The sequence below is a fragment of the Rana temporaria genome, chromosome 2 (genome assembly GCF_905171775.1).
Source record: "Rana temporaria chromosome 2, aRanTem1.1, whole genome shotgun sequence".
In the NCBI taxonomy this organism is placed as follows: domain Eukaryota; kingdom Metazoa; phylum Chordata; class Amphibia; order Anura; family Ranidae; genus Rana; species Rana temporaria.
The window spans coordinates 81764355-81778948 of NC_053490.1; the positions used below are offsets into that span (position 1 = coordinate 81764355).

The 14594-nt window shown below is 43.1% G+C and overlaps 1 protein-coding gene across 1 annotated transcript in view; it reads right to left on the bottom strand.

Annotated features, from left to right (window-relative positions):
• Positions 1 to 840: 840 nt before the first annotated feature.
• Positions 841 to 14594, bottom strand: part of LOC120929180 (WD repeat-containing protein on Y chromosome-like) — a 181936-nt gene continuing 168182 nt past the window's right edge. The window contains exons 29-30 of the mRNA XM_040340457.1: positions 8083 to 8186; positions 841 to 1201 (exon numbers count right to left, since the gene is read on the bottom strand). Of these exons, the coding sequence (XP_040196391.1) occupies positions 1033 to 1201; positions 8083 to 8186 (273 nt within the window). The 3' untranslated portion in view covers positions 841 to 1032. The remainder of the gene's footprint in view (positions 1202 to 8082; positions 8187 to 14594) is intronic.

Here is a 14594-nt window from a genome sequence, read left to right on the forward strand (position 1 = left end):
TAAGGTAAAGGAAGCTATTTAGCTTAAAAAATAATTCTTTAGTGACCCTTTAAGGTAGGAGGCACCTATGGTACTAGTGTCACAGAGCATTATGGTTTTTCTAAAGAGAGCGCACAGCCCAAGCTGTTTTTTCAGACTGTCCCGCCCTCTCTTTAACTCGAGGAAGGGAATTATTCAGTACTATGGCCCATTCTTTTGCGTGTGTGTATAACATAAATTTCAGGTTGAGTTATTTAGCTCTGTAAACAGACATCACTTAGCATAGCAATTAGGATTAGCCCGGTAAACATGGCAAAAGGAACAGAAGGCTCTACTAAATACTGTGATGCAATTTAATTTCATATTTACCCAATAGGAAAATGATCAGGTTTGGCCAAACATGTCGCAGCCACCCCACAACTGCATGTAATGTATGTATGTGGTTGTGGTGCAATCCTGCGGGATTTCAAGGGTTAGAACAGGCAGCAAGGAGGCAACACCCAACTGCCTGTCAAATGCCCTCTGAAAAGCGGCCCACCACAGATCACTGTTCAGAGGGGCAGCAATGACAGCCACAAGTGTAAACAAGCCTTAAGATATATAAATACTTGCTGGCAATCACCTAATTTTGCAATCAGCTGAAATCAATCTACTACAAGTGAGGTGGCTGACAATGAGCAGTTAAATTGCTAAGTAGCAGGAGATATTTTATTGTATTTTTTATTACATGTACTTATGCAGCACCATTAATTTACACAGCACTTTACATATGTATTAAATATTCACATCAGTCCCTGCCCTCAAGGAGCTTACAATCTAAGGTCCCTAACTCACATTCATACATACACGTACTAGGGCCAGTTTAGACAGGAGCCAAATACCTACCAGCATGTCTTTGAAGTGTTGGAGGAAACCCATGCAGGCACAGGGAGAACATGATATAAAATTAGGGCACCATCTGAACCTCACAATATTCTCTTACATATACAGTATATGCCTTGTACATCTGCCCATACTAGCAGCACCCTATGAAATGTTTGTATTCTCCATATGTCAGGAAAACTGATAACTTTGGAACAGATCTGTGCCAGCAGCTGACATGTCTGGCTTTTCAAATGTCACTGGGCTGTTATCAAGGTCAAAGTATTGAAGTGTATGAAACGCAGTGGGTCCACCATGATCCAATGGCTTGTGTGACAATGTATATTTTTCCTGGCGCAACCTGTAAAATACAGCATTATAAATAAATGATCATTTTGCATTTCTTCTTTACCTATTAGTATTTTATTTTTTGTTTGTGTATATGGCCTGCACATGGAGAGTTTTATTGGTCAACAAAACAAGGAAAGCAAAAAAATAAAATATATAAAAAATAAAAATAAACAGGTTCATTTGAGACAGTAAACAGAATATGGTTTATGCTTTGGAAATAACACAATAGAGACACAGACACAGGTTTGAAACATTAGTCACAACATCTTGAGAAATATTTAGCAAAATAATGCAGTACAAAGACATCAAAGTGAGTGAACAGCGTAAAAAATAAACATACTATGACAACAATCCTGCCATTTATATGATGGCAAGACTGGCGCTAAGTGCAAGACAATGTAACGCAAGCGTACAGCATCAGTGTCAACACGTGAGACAAAGAAGATGCAAGTATGTGTGTGTATATATATATATATATATATATATATATATATACACACGCATAAACATACATATATATATATATATATATATATATATACACACACATACATACAGGGCTCAAAATCCTAAGCTACTAGCCAGGTCTCAAGGGTTACTCGCCACCAGTGCCCCACTCAATCCCTTCCCTAACCTGCCCCTCCCCTAAACAAGCCCTCATAAATGATCTCATGAAAATACACTTAAATGTTTTATGCAAAATTAAGTCACAAAAATAAATATAAACAACTTCATCAGTGCAGCCTCATCTGTGCCACTCAATGCAGCCTCACCTGTGCTCATCAATGCAGGCTCACCTGTGCCTATCAATGGAGGGTCATCTGTGCCCACCATTGCAGCCACACTGTGCCCACCATTTCAGCCACACTGTGCCCACCATTGCAGCCTCCCTGTGCCCACCATTGCAGCCTCACTGTGCCCACTATTGCAGCCTCACTGTGCCCACTATTGCAGCCTCACTGTGCCCACCATTGCAGAAACACTGTGCCCATTTCAGCAACACTGTGCCCATTGCAGCCTCACTGTGCCCACTATTGCAGCTTCACTGTGCCCATTGCAGCCTCAATATGCCCATTGCAGCCTCACTGTGCCCACTATTGCAGCCTCACTGTGCCCATTGAAGCCTCACTGTGCCCATTGAAGCCTCACTGTGCCCATTGCAGCCTCACTGTGCCCACTATTGCAGATACACTGTGCCCACTATTGCAGCCTCACTTTGCCCATCGCAGCCACACCGTGCCCATCGCAGCCACACTGTGCCCACTGCAGACAGACTGTGCCCATTGCAGCCTCACTGTGCCCATTACAGCCTCACTGTGCCCATTACAGCCTCACTGTGGCCACTACAGCCTCACTATGCCCACTGCAGCCTCGCCTGGGCAGAGGAAGAAGAGAGTCGTGGGATAGCACGCTGTTACAGCTTACATAATTGTCTCTGCTCTGGTCGACACAGCCCCGCCTCCTCCTGACCCGTGCCTGTGATAGATAGAACGCATCCCAGCATAGGACCGGCGTTCTGTCTATCACAGGCACAGGTCAGGAGGAGGCGGGGCTGTGTTGAGCAGAGCGGAGACAATTATAATGTAAGCTGTAACCGCATGCTATCCCACGGCTCTTCTCTTCCTTCATGCTCTCTTCCCCCCGGGGCGATCGCTGGGAAAACGGCTACCGATCAACCCTGCCGGCGGAGCTCACCCCCCCTTTCCCAGGCAGCCCAGCTCGCAAGCCCTCATTTTCCACTTGCAAAATGCGAGTAGAAAATTCGACACACACACTATTCTCAAAAGCATTGGGACGCCTGCATTTACACGTACATTAATTTTAATGGCATTCCAGTCTTAGTCCAGGCCAGTGCAGGCCAGTCAAGATCCTCCACCCCAAACTCACTCATCCATGTCTTTATGGACCTTGCTTTGTGCACTGGTGCGCAGTCATGTTGGAACAGGAAGGGGCCATCCCCAAACTGTTCCCACAAAGTTGGGAGCATGAAATTGTCCAAAATGTCTTGGTATGCTGACGCCTTAATAGTTCCCCTCACTGGAACTAAGGGGCCAAGCCCAACCCCTGGAAAAACAACCCCACACCATAATCCTCCCTCCACCAAATGATTTGGACCAGTGCACAAAGTAAGGTCCATAAAGACATGGATGAGCAAGTTTGGGGTAGAGGAACTTGACTGGCCTGCACAGAGTACTGACCTCAACCCGATAGAACACCTTTGGGGTGAATTAGAGCAGAGACTGCGAGCCAGGCCTTCTCGTCCAACATCAGTGCCTGACCTCAGAAATGCACTTCTGGAAGAATGGCCAAACATTCCCGTAGACACACTCTTAGGGACAGCCTTCCCAAAAGAGTTGAAGCTGTTATAGCTGCAAAGGGTGGGCCAACGCAATATTAAACCCTATGGACTAAGACAGGGATGCCATTAAAGTTTATGTGTATGTATAGTAAAGAAGGAGAGCCAACCTGGGTTGATTTATGTAGCGTGCTATGCAACAAAGCAGCCTCAAACACATAGCAATGAAAACGTTGCAGCACTCAAAACAATTTATTGAACAAAAAATAAAGTTACAGCAGTGTTTCCATAGTAATAGTTTTATGGAAAAACAACTGCTGTAATTTATTATTTTTTGTTCAATAAATAATTTTGAGTGTTGCAACCCTGGACTATAATATATATATATATATATATATATATATATATATATATATATATATATATATATATATATATATACAGTATATTGTAGGAGGCAGGCTCAACTACTATTTGCAGATGTAAACCATGCAGGAGACACCCAGGAAAAGTCAAGTTGCTGTGCACTTTTATTCAGCAAGGCAGCAAACACGGTTGACCAGGTGCTGAAATGCTCCAGGAAAGCTCTTTTCATGCTGAGCTAATCAAAATGACCACAGCTGATCACAGTTGAAAGTCAAATGGCTTTGTGTGCCATTGAGAAGGTGATTAACTACACCTGATTGAGTTTACAAGTCATTTTTTAGGAGGGGGTGATCCTTTTACCAACTCAGTGATTCTGTTTTTGATCTTCTTCTACTGTTTCTGACATGTTGGTGTTATATATTTCACTTGGATGTTAGATGTTGCAAAATACCGCTGGATAAAACAAATTTTGCCACCGGGCATACGCGATTGCTCGTTACAGAGCGGGGACCTGTAAACACACAGCTCCCGGTCCTGTCAGCAGGGGAAATGCTGATCCTCTGTTCATACAATGTATGAACAGCGATCAGTCATTTCCCCTAGTCAGTCCCCACCCCCACAGTAAGAACACACCCAGGGAACATACTTAACCCCTTCCCCGCCCCCTAGTGTTAACCCCTTCCCTGCCAGTGGCATTTTTATAGTAATCCAATGCATTTTTATAGCACTGATCGCTATAAAAATGCCAATGGTCCCAAAAATGTGTCCGAAGTGTCCGCCATAATGTCGCAGTACAGAAAAAAATCGCTGATCGCCGCCATTACTAGTAAAAAAAAAATATTAATAAAAATGCCATAAAAATACCCCCTATTTTGTAAACGCTATAACTTTTGCGCAAACCAATCAATAAAAGCTTATTGCGATTTTTTTTTAATGAAAAATATGTAGAAGAATATGTATCGGCCTAAACTGAGGAAATTTTTTTTTTTAATATATTTTTGGGGGATATTTATTACAGCAAAAAGTAAAAAATATTCATTTTTTTCAAAATTGTCGATCTATTTTTGTTTATAGCGCAACAACTAAAAACCGCAGAGGTGATCAAATACCACCAAAAGAAAGCTCTATTTGTGGGGAAAAAAGGACGCCAATTTTGTTTGGGAGCCATGTCGCACGACCGCGCAATTGTCAGTTAAAGCAACGCAGTGCCGAATCGCAAAAAGTACTCTGGTCTTTGACCAGCAATATGGTCCGGGGGTTAAATGGTTAAGGCTGCAAAGCAACAAAATATGAGTATTTAACCATGGTATATTCTATATAGGTATATGTATTTGTATACAGGTATGTATAATTTTGTTTTGGGTGGGGGTGTGTGTGTGGGGGGGGGGTCAGGGTTAAAGCGGAGGCTGAAAACAATAGACTTTTGCTTAAACAGATGAATATAGCACAATCTGTCAATCTTGCTCCCTTCTGTCCATGGAAAGCAGAATTATTAACAGGCCACACTGGTGCTGGAGAAGCATTGTTTCCAAAGATGTGTCAATATATGGGCGGTAAATATGTATTTTGCAGCTGGGATTTATAATTTACCTGTATGCAATTGTAGAATTTGAACAGCATCCAAGGGGTTAAAATAGTAACTGCACTTTTTTGACAAAAAATAATTCCCCTCTGGGTGATCTATTTACATTGGAAGGATTTTAGGGATCTTTGTTACAGATTCCTACCCTTTGTTATTCTGAAGAAAAAGCTGATTGTTTCTCTGTGTTCATGTGGAAAGCAGATCTAATGCGAGTGACTTTATAAATATCAATCAGCTGCTGCACTTGCAGGGCTCTATTGATGAAAGTGGCAGGGTCTGCATCCTTTTAGACTTCCCTTCGGGAGTATCTCACTAAAAATTACATTGTTGCCCTTTTGGGAAAACCAGTAAGTCAATTGCACAAGCAGGAAATGACATATCTGGGGGCGTTCTGTACACATTCTGGGTACAGAACGCCTCCAGGTAGCCATATTGCATTGCATTTTACAGAAATATACAGAACTGCAGATTGAAAGGAAAGGTTATTTTTAATAACATTCAATTCCAATATGACTAGTGGAGCAACTGTATATATATATATATATATATATATATATATATATACATAGTATATATATAGTATATATATTTTTTTTTTTGGAGTTACACTTTAACTGGTGTAGTATCAGATGAGTCTGATGTCATGACTCATGTTTTTCATGTTCTACACCTAAATGTCAAATGTCTATTGTTCTGATCGTCCTCCAGCCACTCTAACTTGGTTTTGGAGTTCCTGTAGACTATATGGGCCAGATTCAGGTAGAATTCCGGCGGTGTAACGTATTGCATTTACGTTACACGGCCGCAAGTTTTACGGGCAAGCACTTGCCTGTAAACTTGCGGCGGCGTAGCGTAAATCCGTCCAGCGCAAGCCCGCCTAATTCAAATGGGACGTGGATCATTCAAATTAGGCGCGTTCCCGCGCCGAACGTATGGGCATGCTCCGTTTTGAAATTTCCCGCCGTGCTTTGCGCGAAATGACGTTGCACCGACGTAATTTTTTGAACGTCGATGTGAGTTACGTCCTTTCCTATTCACGGACGACTTACGCAAAAAAAAAAAAAATTTAATTCGACGCGTGAACGACGGCCATACTTTAACATGGCAAGTCTAAAGATAGACCAAGAAATAGCAGCTTTAACTGAAAAGCCGACTAGCGACAACGTAAGAGAATGCGACGGCCGCGCGTACCTTTGTGAATCGCCGCAAACAGCTAATTAGCATAACCGACGTGGAAAACGACGCAAACTCCACCCAGCGGGCGCCGAAGTATTACACCTACGATCCGAAGGCGTACGAAGCCGTACGCCTGTCGGATCGAAGCCAAAAGCCGTCGTATCTTGGTTTGAGGATTCAAACTAAAGATACGACGCAGGAAATTTGAAAGTAGATACTCCGGCGTATTTTTTCTGTGAATCTGGCCCTATATATTTAAGGGCCCTACAGGCCTGACACTCATATGATATTACTGTCAGAAGCTGGGAATGTATATTTTGGAACATTTAAATGGCATTACAGCAGAAATGCCATTTAATATTTAATATTCTCTTGTATGTTGTAATGAAATAATTCTGTTGGATAATAACATTCTCTGTAGTATTTGCTGCCTGTGTAAGATTATTGCTTGTGTTAGTGCCGGTTCACACTACAGTGACATGAAAGTCGGCACAACTTTGCGAGGCAACTTTGAGGCAACTTCAAGTCGCCTCCAGGACAGGCAACTTTGCCAGTCGCCAATCAAACAATAATCAGCTCTGTGAGAGGGAGGGGTTTGCCTGAGAAAACTAGTTTCTCTTCCTGTAAAGTTGCTTCAGTTAAGATGGTGATCCGACTTTGGAGGAGACTTCCATTGAAATCAATGGGTACAAGTCGCCTAAAAGTCGCCTTGAAGTAGTACAGGAACCTTTTTTGAAGTCGGAGCGACTACAATGCCCCGTCGTATCTTTGTTTTGTATCCACAAAACAAGATACGACTGAATGTGGGCTCGATCCGACTGACGTATGTCTTAGTACGCCGTCGGATCTTATGTGCATATTTACGCTGGCCGCTAGGTGGCGCTTCCGTTGATTTCAGCGTAGAGTATGCAAATTAGCTAGATACGCCGATCCTCAAACGTACGTCCGCCCGGCGAATTTTTTTACGTCGTTTACGTAAGGCTTTTTTCGGTGTAACGTTACACCTGGGTCTATGAGGCATACGCAATGTTAAGTATGGATGTCGGGACAGAGTCAAATTTTCCGTCGTTTGCGTCGTTTGCGTAAAACGTTCACGAATAGGGCTTTGCGTAAATTACGTTCACGTCGAAAGCATTGACTATTTGCAACGTGATTTCGAGCATGCGCACTGGGATGCGCCGTTCAAAAAAATGTCATTTACGTGGGGTCAAGTTGAATTAACATAAAACACGCTCACATCTTAGTCATTTGAATTGCGCGCCCTTACGCCGACACATTTACACTACACCACCGTAACTTACGGCGCAAATTCTTTCTGGATACGGAAAATACGCTCTAAGTTACGGCGGCGTAGTGTATCTGAGATACGCTACGCCTGCCTAAAGATAGGCAGATCTTTGTGGATCTGGCCCTTAGTGCGTATGTGTAATGTATAAATATTTAAGTTTCCAGAACCAAACAAACTTCTCACCATTTCCCATGTATGTGGCCAAGGTTCTGACTGTTGACTTCTTCCTGAATGTCATCTTCTGTGATTGTAAGCTGTATGGGTTTTGGAATATAGTTTGCTTCATTCTGTTATAATAAAAAAGGCAGCAAATTTATACATGGGGAAATACGCTTGCAACTTCAAAACAAACAACATTTTATTGATAGAATCCAAATAATTTAATTAAAGTGGAACTCCACCCTAAAGTGGAACTCCCGCTGATCGGAACCTCCCCCCCCTCCGATGTCACATTTGACACCTTTCAGGGGGGAGGGGGGTGCAGATACCTGTCTAAAGACAGGTATTTGCACCCACTTCTGGCCACACAGTCTCACAGACTGCGGGCATGACGTTACCTCCTGTCCTCCCCCCCCCCCCCCCCCGTTGTGTTCTGGGAATACACGGTTCCCAGTACACAGCGGGAGCCAATCGGCAGGCGTAGCGCGACTTGCGTAGGGAACCGGGCAGTGAAGCCGGAGCGCTTCACTTCCTGGTTCCCTCACCGAGGATGGCGGGGGGGGGGGGGGTTTAGCAGAGTGACGAGCGATCGCTACTGGCTTTTAATAAAAAAAATTCAGCGGAGCTCCGCTTTAAAGTAGATATACATTACATTTAGTTTGCTAAGACATAATGTATCATAAACTGCTATTTTATAATTGTGTCATCTTTTTTCATTCTTTGTTGCATCTTAGTGTTGCTGATCTTTCTGCTTCTTTGCAGCCACTTCATGTCTATGATTGCCAGGCTTCTCTTTTCAGGGCAGGGCTGCTGATGGCATGTATGTAAACTGCGTTGAAAATTGGAATGGCCACATCTAGTCCCCATTGGGAGAGCATGTGATAAGGTGACAGAGCTGGGACATAATAAGAAGATAGGGCCAAATCCTCAAAAGAGATACGACGGCGTATCTACTGATACGCCATCGTATCCCTGTTTCTAACTATGGAACTGATCCACAGAATCAGTTTCCCATAGTTAGGCAGAAGATCCGACATGTGTAAGGGACTTACACTGCCGGATCTTAGGATGCAGTACCGCATCCGCCGCTGGGGGCATTTTGTGTCGAAATGCCACCTCGGGTATGCAAATTAGCACTTACGGAGATCCACAAAGCTTTTCAGCTTTGTTTTTTCTCCGTAAGTTTTAGTTTGCAAATGCAAAATTAAGGCTGTTTTTACAAAGTGTAAAGTTAGTACACCATGTAAAAGCAGACCCTTCTGTCCAGCGACGCAATTTTTTTTTTGTTTTGAATTTTTTTTTTTTCGCCGTATCTTTTTTTTTTCCAGACGCAACTTTATTGACCCGTCGCGATCCACAAAGCTCGGCGTAACGTAATTTCGCGCTATGCACATCGGGAAAATGACGTCACGAGCATGCGCAGTACGGCCGGCGCGGGAGCGCGCCTCATTTAAATGGGAATCGCCCCCATTTGAAGAGGAACGCCTTGCGCCGGCGGAATTTAAGTTACACCGCTGCAAATTCCCAGGTAAGTGCTTTGTGGATCGGGCACTAACTTGGGAAATTTGCGGCGGTGTAACTTAAATGGAAAAAGTTAAGTTACGCCGCCTGGCTGAGGATTTGGCCCATAGGGACAAAGCATTATCATCTTTTAGCAGGATTAAAGCCATACATTTAAAAACAGGATAAGCAGACTGTAAAGCTAAAATAGTAAGGTTATGAAAATTGTCTTTAAAATTAGCCTAGTTTTCCTCAAGTAGAAGCAAAATGTGTCCCCCTCCATGTTTGACGGTGGGGATGGTGTTCTTGGGGTCATAGGCAGTATTCCTCCTCCAAACACGCCGAGTTGAGTTGATGCCAAAAGAGCTTGATTTTTGTCTCATCTGACCACAACACTTTCACTCAGTTCTCCTCTGAGTCATTCAGACGTTCATTAGCAAACTTCAGAAGGGCCTATACATGTGCTTTCTTGAGCAGGGGGACCTTGTGGGCGCTGCAGGATTTCAGTCCTTCACAGCGTAGTGTGTTACCAATTGTTTGCTTGGTGACTATGGTCCCAGCTGCCTTGAGATCACAGCGAGATTCTCCCGTGTAGTTCTGGGCTGATTCCTCATCGTTCTCATTAATATTGAAACTCCACGAGGTGAGATCTTGCATGGAGCCCCAGACAGAAGATTGACAGTTACTTTGTGTTTCTTCCATTTGCATCTAATCGCACCAACTGTTGTCATCCTATCACCAAGCTGCTTTGCGATGGTCTTGTAGCCCATTCTAGCCTTGTGTAGGTCTACAATCTTGTCCCCGACATCCTTGGACAGCTCTTTGGGCTTGTCCATGGTGGAGAGATTGGAATCTGATTGTTTGCTTCTCTGGACAGGTGTCTTTTTTTTTTTTACAGGTAAGAAGCTGAGATTAGGAGCACTCCCATTAAGAGAGTGCTCTTAATCTCAGCTTCTTACCTGTATAAAAGACACCTAGGAGACAGAAATATTGCTGATTGATAGGGGATCAAATACTTATTTCACTCATTAAAATGCAAATCAATTCATAACTTTTTTGAAATGCGTTTTTTTTTTTTTTTTTGTTATTCTGTCTCTCACTGTTAAAATAAACCTACCATTAAATTATAGACTGATCATTTCTTTGTCAGTGGGAAAACGTACAAAATCAGCAGGGGATCAAATACTTTTTCCCTCACTGTATACATTATCTTTTTCTATCATTCTCTATTATATTTTATTTAAGTCTTTTTTTCATGAAGCCTATTTTCTTTGGGAGTGATTTCCACTGATATTGATTTTATGTTTGTTTTGAATATACTGTAGAACAGTGCTTGTATTCTTTTACTGTTTTTGTTTCTTTATTTTTTGCTGCTGCCCTGTCTGAGTGTTCATATAGTCTGAAGGAAAGTACTTCAGTTGGAGCTGGTCATTTATATTTAAGTGCTCCTTTACCATATCCTGTGATTATGTGTCCAAGAATAGCGAGGGATATTTGCGTTTCATATGCAGGTTACAATTGGCTGCCACACCATACTTGGGACTGGCAGGGGGCGCTATATGGATAGGAATACCAGCTACCAGTTTGCTTATGAATCTGCATTACCCTTATTTTAGGTCAGTCTTTAGTGCAATTTAAATTAGGATCAGCCGACAGACAGATAGCACTGTCACATAAGTCAACCAGGCTAGGCAACAGACAACCTGGACAGCACTTTCTTCTCTGTGGATGATGATACTATAATCCAGGGATATGCAATTAGCAGACCTCCAGCTGTTGCAAAACTACAAGTCCCATCGTGCCTCTGGCTCTGGGTGTCATGTTTGTGGTTGTCAGAGTCTTGCTATGCCTCATGGGACTTGTAGTTCTGCAACGGCTGGAGGTCCGCTAATTGCATATCCCTGCTATATACCCTCAATATTTACAGCTCTATAATTAAAGTGATATTAACCACTTAAGACCCGGACCAAAATGCAGCTAAAGAACCTTGCCCCGTTTTGCGATTCGGCACTGCGTCGCTTTAACTGACAATTGCGTGGTAGTGCGACGTGGCTCCCACAAATAGAGCTTTCTTTTGGTGGTATTTGATCACCTCTGCGGTTTTTATTTTTTGCGCTATAAACAAAAATAGAGCAACAATTTTGAAAAAAATTCAATATTTTTTACTTTTTGCTATAATAAATATCCCCCAAAAATATATAAAAAAAAATGTTTTCCTCAGTTTAGGCCGATACGTATTCTTCTACCTATTTTTGGTAAAAAAAAAATCGCAATAAGCGTTTATCGGTTGGTTTGCGCAAAATGTATAGCGTTTACAAAATAGGGGAAAGTTTTATTGCATTTTTATAAAAAAAATTTTTTACTAGTAATGGCGGCGATCAGCGATTTTTTTCGTGACTGCGACATTATGGCGGACACTTCGGACAATTTTGACACATTTTTGGGACCATTGTCATTTTCACAGCAAAAAATGCATTTAAAATGCATTGTTTATTGTGAAAATGACAGTTGCAGTTTGGGAGTTAACCACAGGGGGCGCTGAAGGAGTTATGTTTCACCTAATGTGTGTTTACAACTGTAGGGGGTGTGGCTGTAGGAGTGACGTCATCGATTGTGTCCCCCTATAAAAGGGATGACACGATCGAGGCAGCCGTCACAGTGAAGAACGGGGAAGCCGTGTTTACATGCGGCTCTCCCCGTTCTTCAGCTCCGGGGACCGATCGCGGGACCCCATCGGCGATCGGGCATGCGCTCGTGATCCACGGCTGAGTACTAGGGCTGGGTAGGGCTGGGTACGTGGATGTGCCCAGCCGTGCCATTCTGCTGACGTATATGTGCAGGAGGCGGTCCTTAAGTGGTTAAAGTCTTGTTTCTTATTTAAAAAAAAAAAAAAAAACTGTCATACTTACCTGCTCCGTGCAGTGATTTTGCAAAAAGCAGCCCGATCTTCCTCTTCTCTGTCCCATGTTGAAACTCCTGGCCCCTCCCTCCTGTTAAGTGCCCCCACAGCAAGCAGCTTGCTATGGGGGCACCCAAGCTGAGCAGCTGCTCTGTGTGTCCATCGACACAAGGAGCTGTGGCTCGGCCCTGCCCCCTCCATCTCCTTATTGGCTCACTGGCTTTGATTGACAACAGCGGGAGCCAATAGCTCCCACTGCTGCCAAAAGCCAATTAGGAGTGCGAGTCCCCAGGGAGGCAAGGCTCTCTTGGACATCGCTGGATTAAGAGGGGGCTCAGGTAAGCTTTTTTGGGGGGCTGCTGCACATAGAATGCATGAAGGTAAAAATCCTTCTGACTTACAACCACTTTAAGCTCTACATAGTCAAAATACATGGGGGGGGGGGGGGTCTTCTATGGGTGAAAAACCAAGCTGAAGACAATTTTTATCATCTTTTACCAGTTTTGATTTACAGTCAGCTGGTCCTGTATGCAGCTAGGCGCCATTTTCCTGTAGCTATACACTCACCTGTCACTTTATTAGGTACACCTGTTCAATTGCTTGGTAACACAAATTGCTAATCAGCCAATCACATGGTAGCAACTTGATGCACTTAGGCATCTAGACGTGGTAAAGACGACTTGCTGAAGTTCAAACCAAGCATAATATTGTGGAAGAAAAGGGAATTTAAGTGACTTTGAACATGGCATGGTTGTTTGTGCCAGACGCGCTGGTCTGAGCAGCAGTTGTGTGGACAAAAATGCCTTGTTGATGTCAGAGGTGAGAGAAGAATGGGCAGACCAGTTTGAGATGATAGAAAGGCAACAGTAACTCAAATAACCACTTGTTACAACCAAGTTATGCAGAATACCATCTCTGGATAATACACCATGTCACAAAGCTCAAATAACCTCACCACTGGTTTCTTGAACTTGACAAGGAGTTCCATGTATTCCAATGACCTCCACAGTGACCAGATCTCAATCCAATAGAGAACCTATGGGATATGGTGAAATGGGAGATTTTCATTGTGGATATGCAACTGACAAATCTGCAGCAACTCCATGATGCCATCATATCAATATGGACCAAAGTCTCTGAGGCCGGATTCACACTAGTGCGGTGCGAATTTCAGCTCTATTATCTCTGCAGAGAGATAAGAGAACTGTTCAGCAGATCCACTGCGTTTTAGCTGCAGATTAGCTGCGAATTTGGAGACCTGGGAGAGGGGAGGGGGAGGGGGGAAGTGTATTGAGCTGAATGAGAGAAATCCTGAAGAGAAATGAACACATCTGCGAATCAGCTGCGTACCCATAGAAGATAATGGGCCTGAATTCGCACCTGAGCCGCACCGCAAGGCCGAAAATACGCACACGTTTTTTCGGTAATGTGCAGTACGAATGCATCGCACATATGTGAACCAGCCTCATTGAAAACAATGTATTTAGAAATGTTCTGCGTATTGGATGCGTTTTAAGCCGCACTCAATTCGCATAGGTGTGAACCCGGCCTGAGGAATGTTCCCAACACCTTGTTGCATCTATGCCACAAAGAATAAAGGCAGTTGTGAAGGGAAAAGGGGGTCCAACCCGGTACATGCAAAGGTGTACCTAATAAAGTGTCCGGTGAGTGTACATACCAACCAGCACCAGCATACAATGTCACCAGCCACAGGACTCACCTTCTGGAGCATTAGAGCAGTACTGTTTTTTTTAGTTTAGCCCACGCATGTTCCCATGATTCCATCAGTTATATGAAAGAATTCAAGAGTTTACCCTTTATGACCAGTCCTCTTCCTCCGCAAGTCATAGCTGAGCATATAGAAACCAGGAGCAAAACAGTTCACATTACCAGCTGCTGAAAGCTCCTCCAGCAACAGATGAAGACAGATCACTATGACTACAGCCATTTCTTCTACATTTATTATTTTTCTAGGCTGGCTTTCTACTCCATCATTGCTATTTTTTTTTTTTTTTTTTATAACAGAGAAACTGGTCCGCACGGACTACAACGGAACAGTCATCATATCAACATTGGCATATAGATAGGAATGTGTACATAGAACACACAGCATTATACGTGGCATATACAACAATTG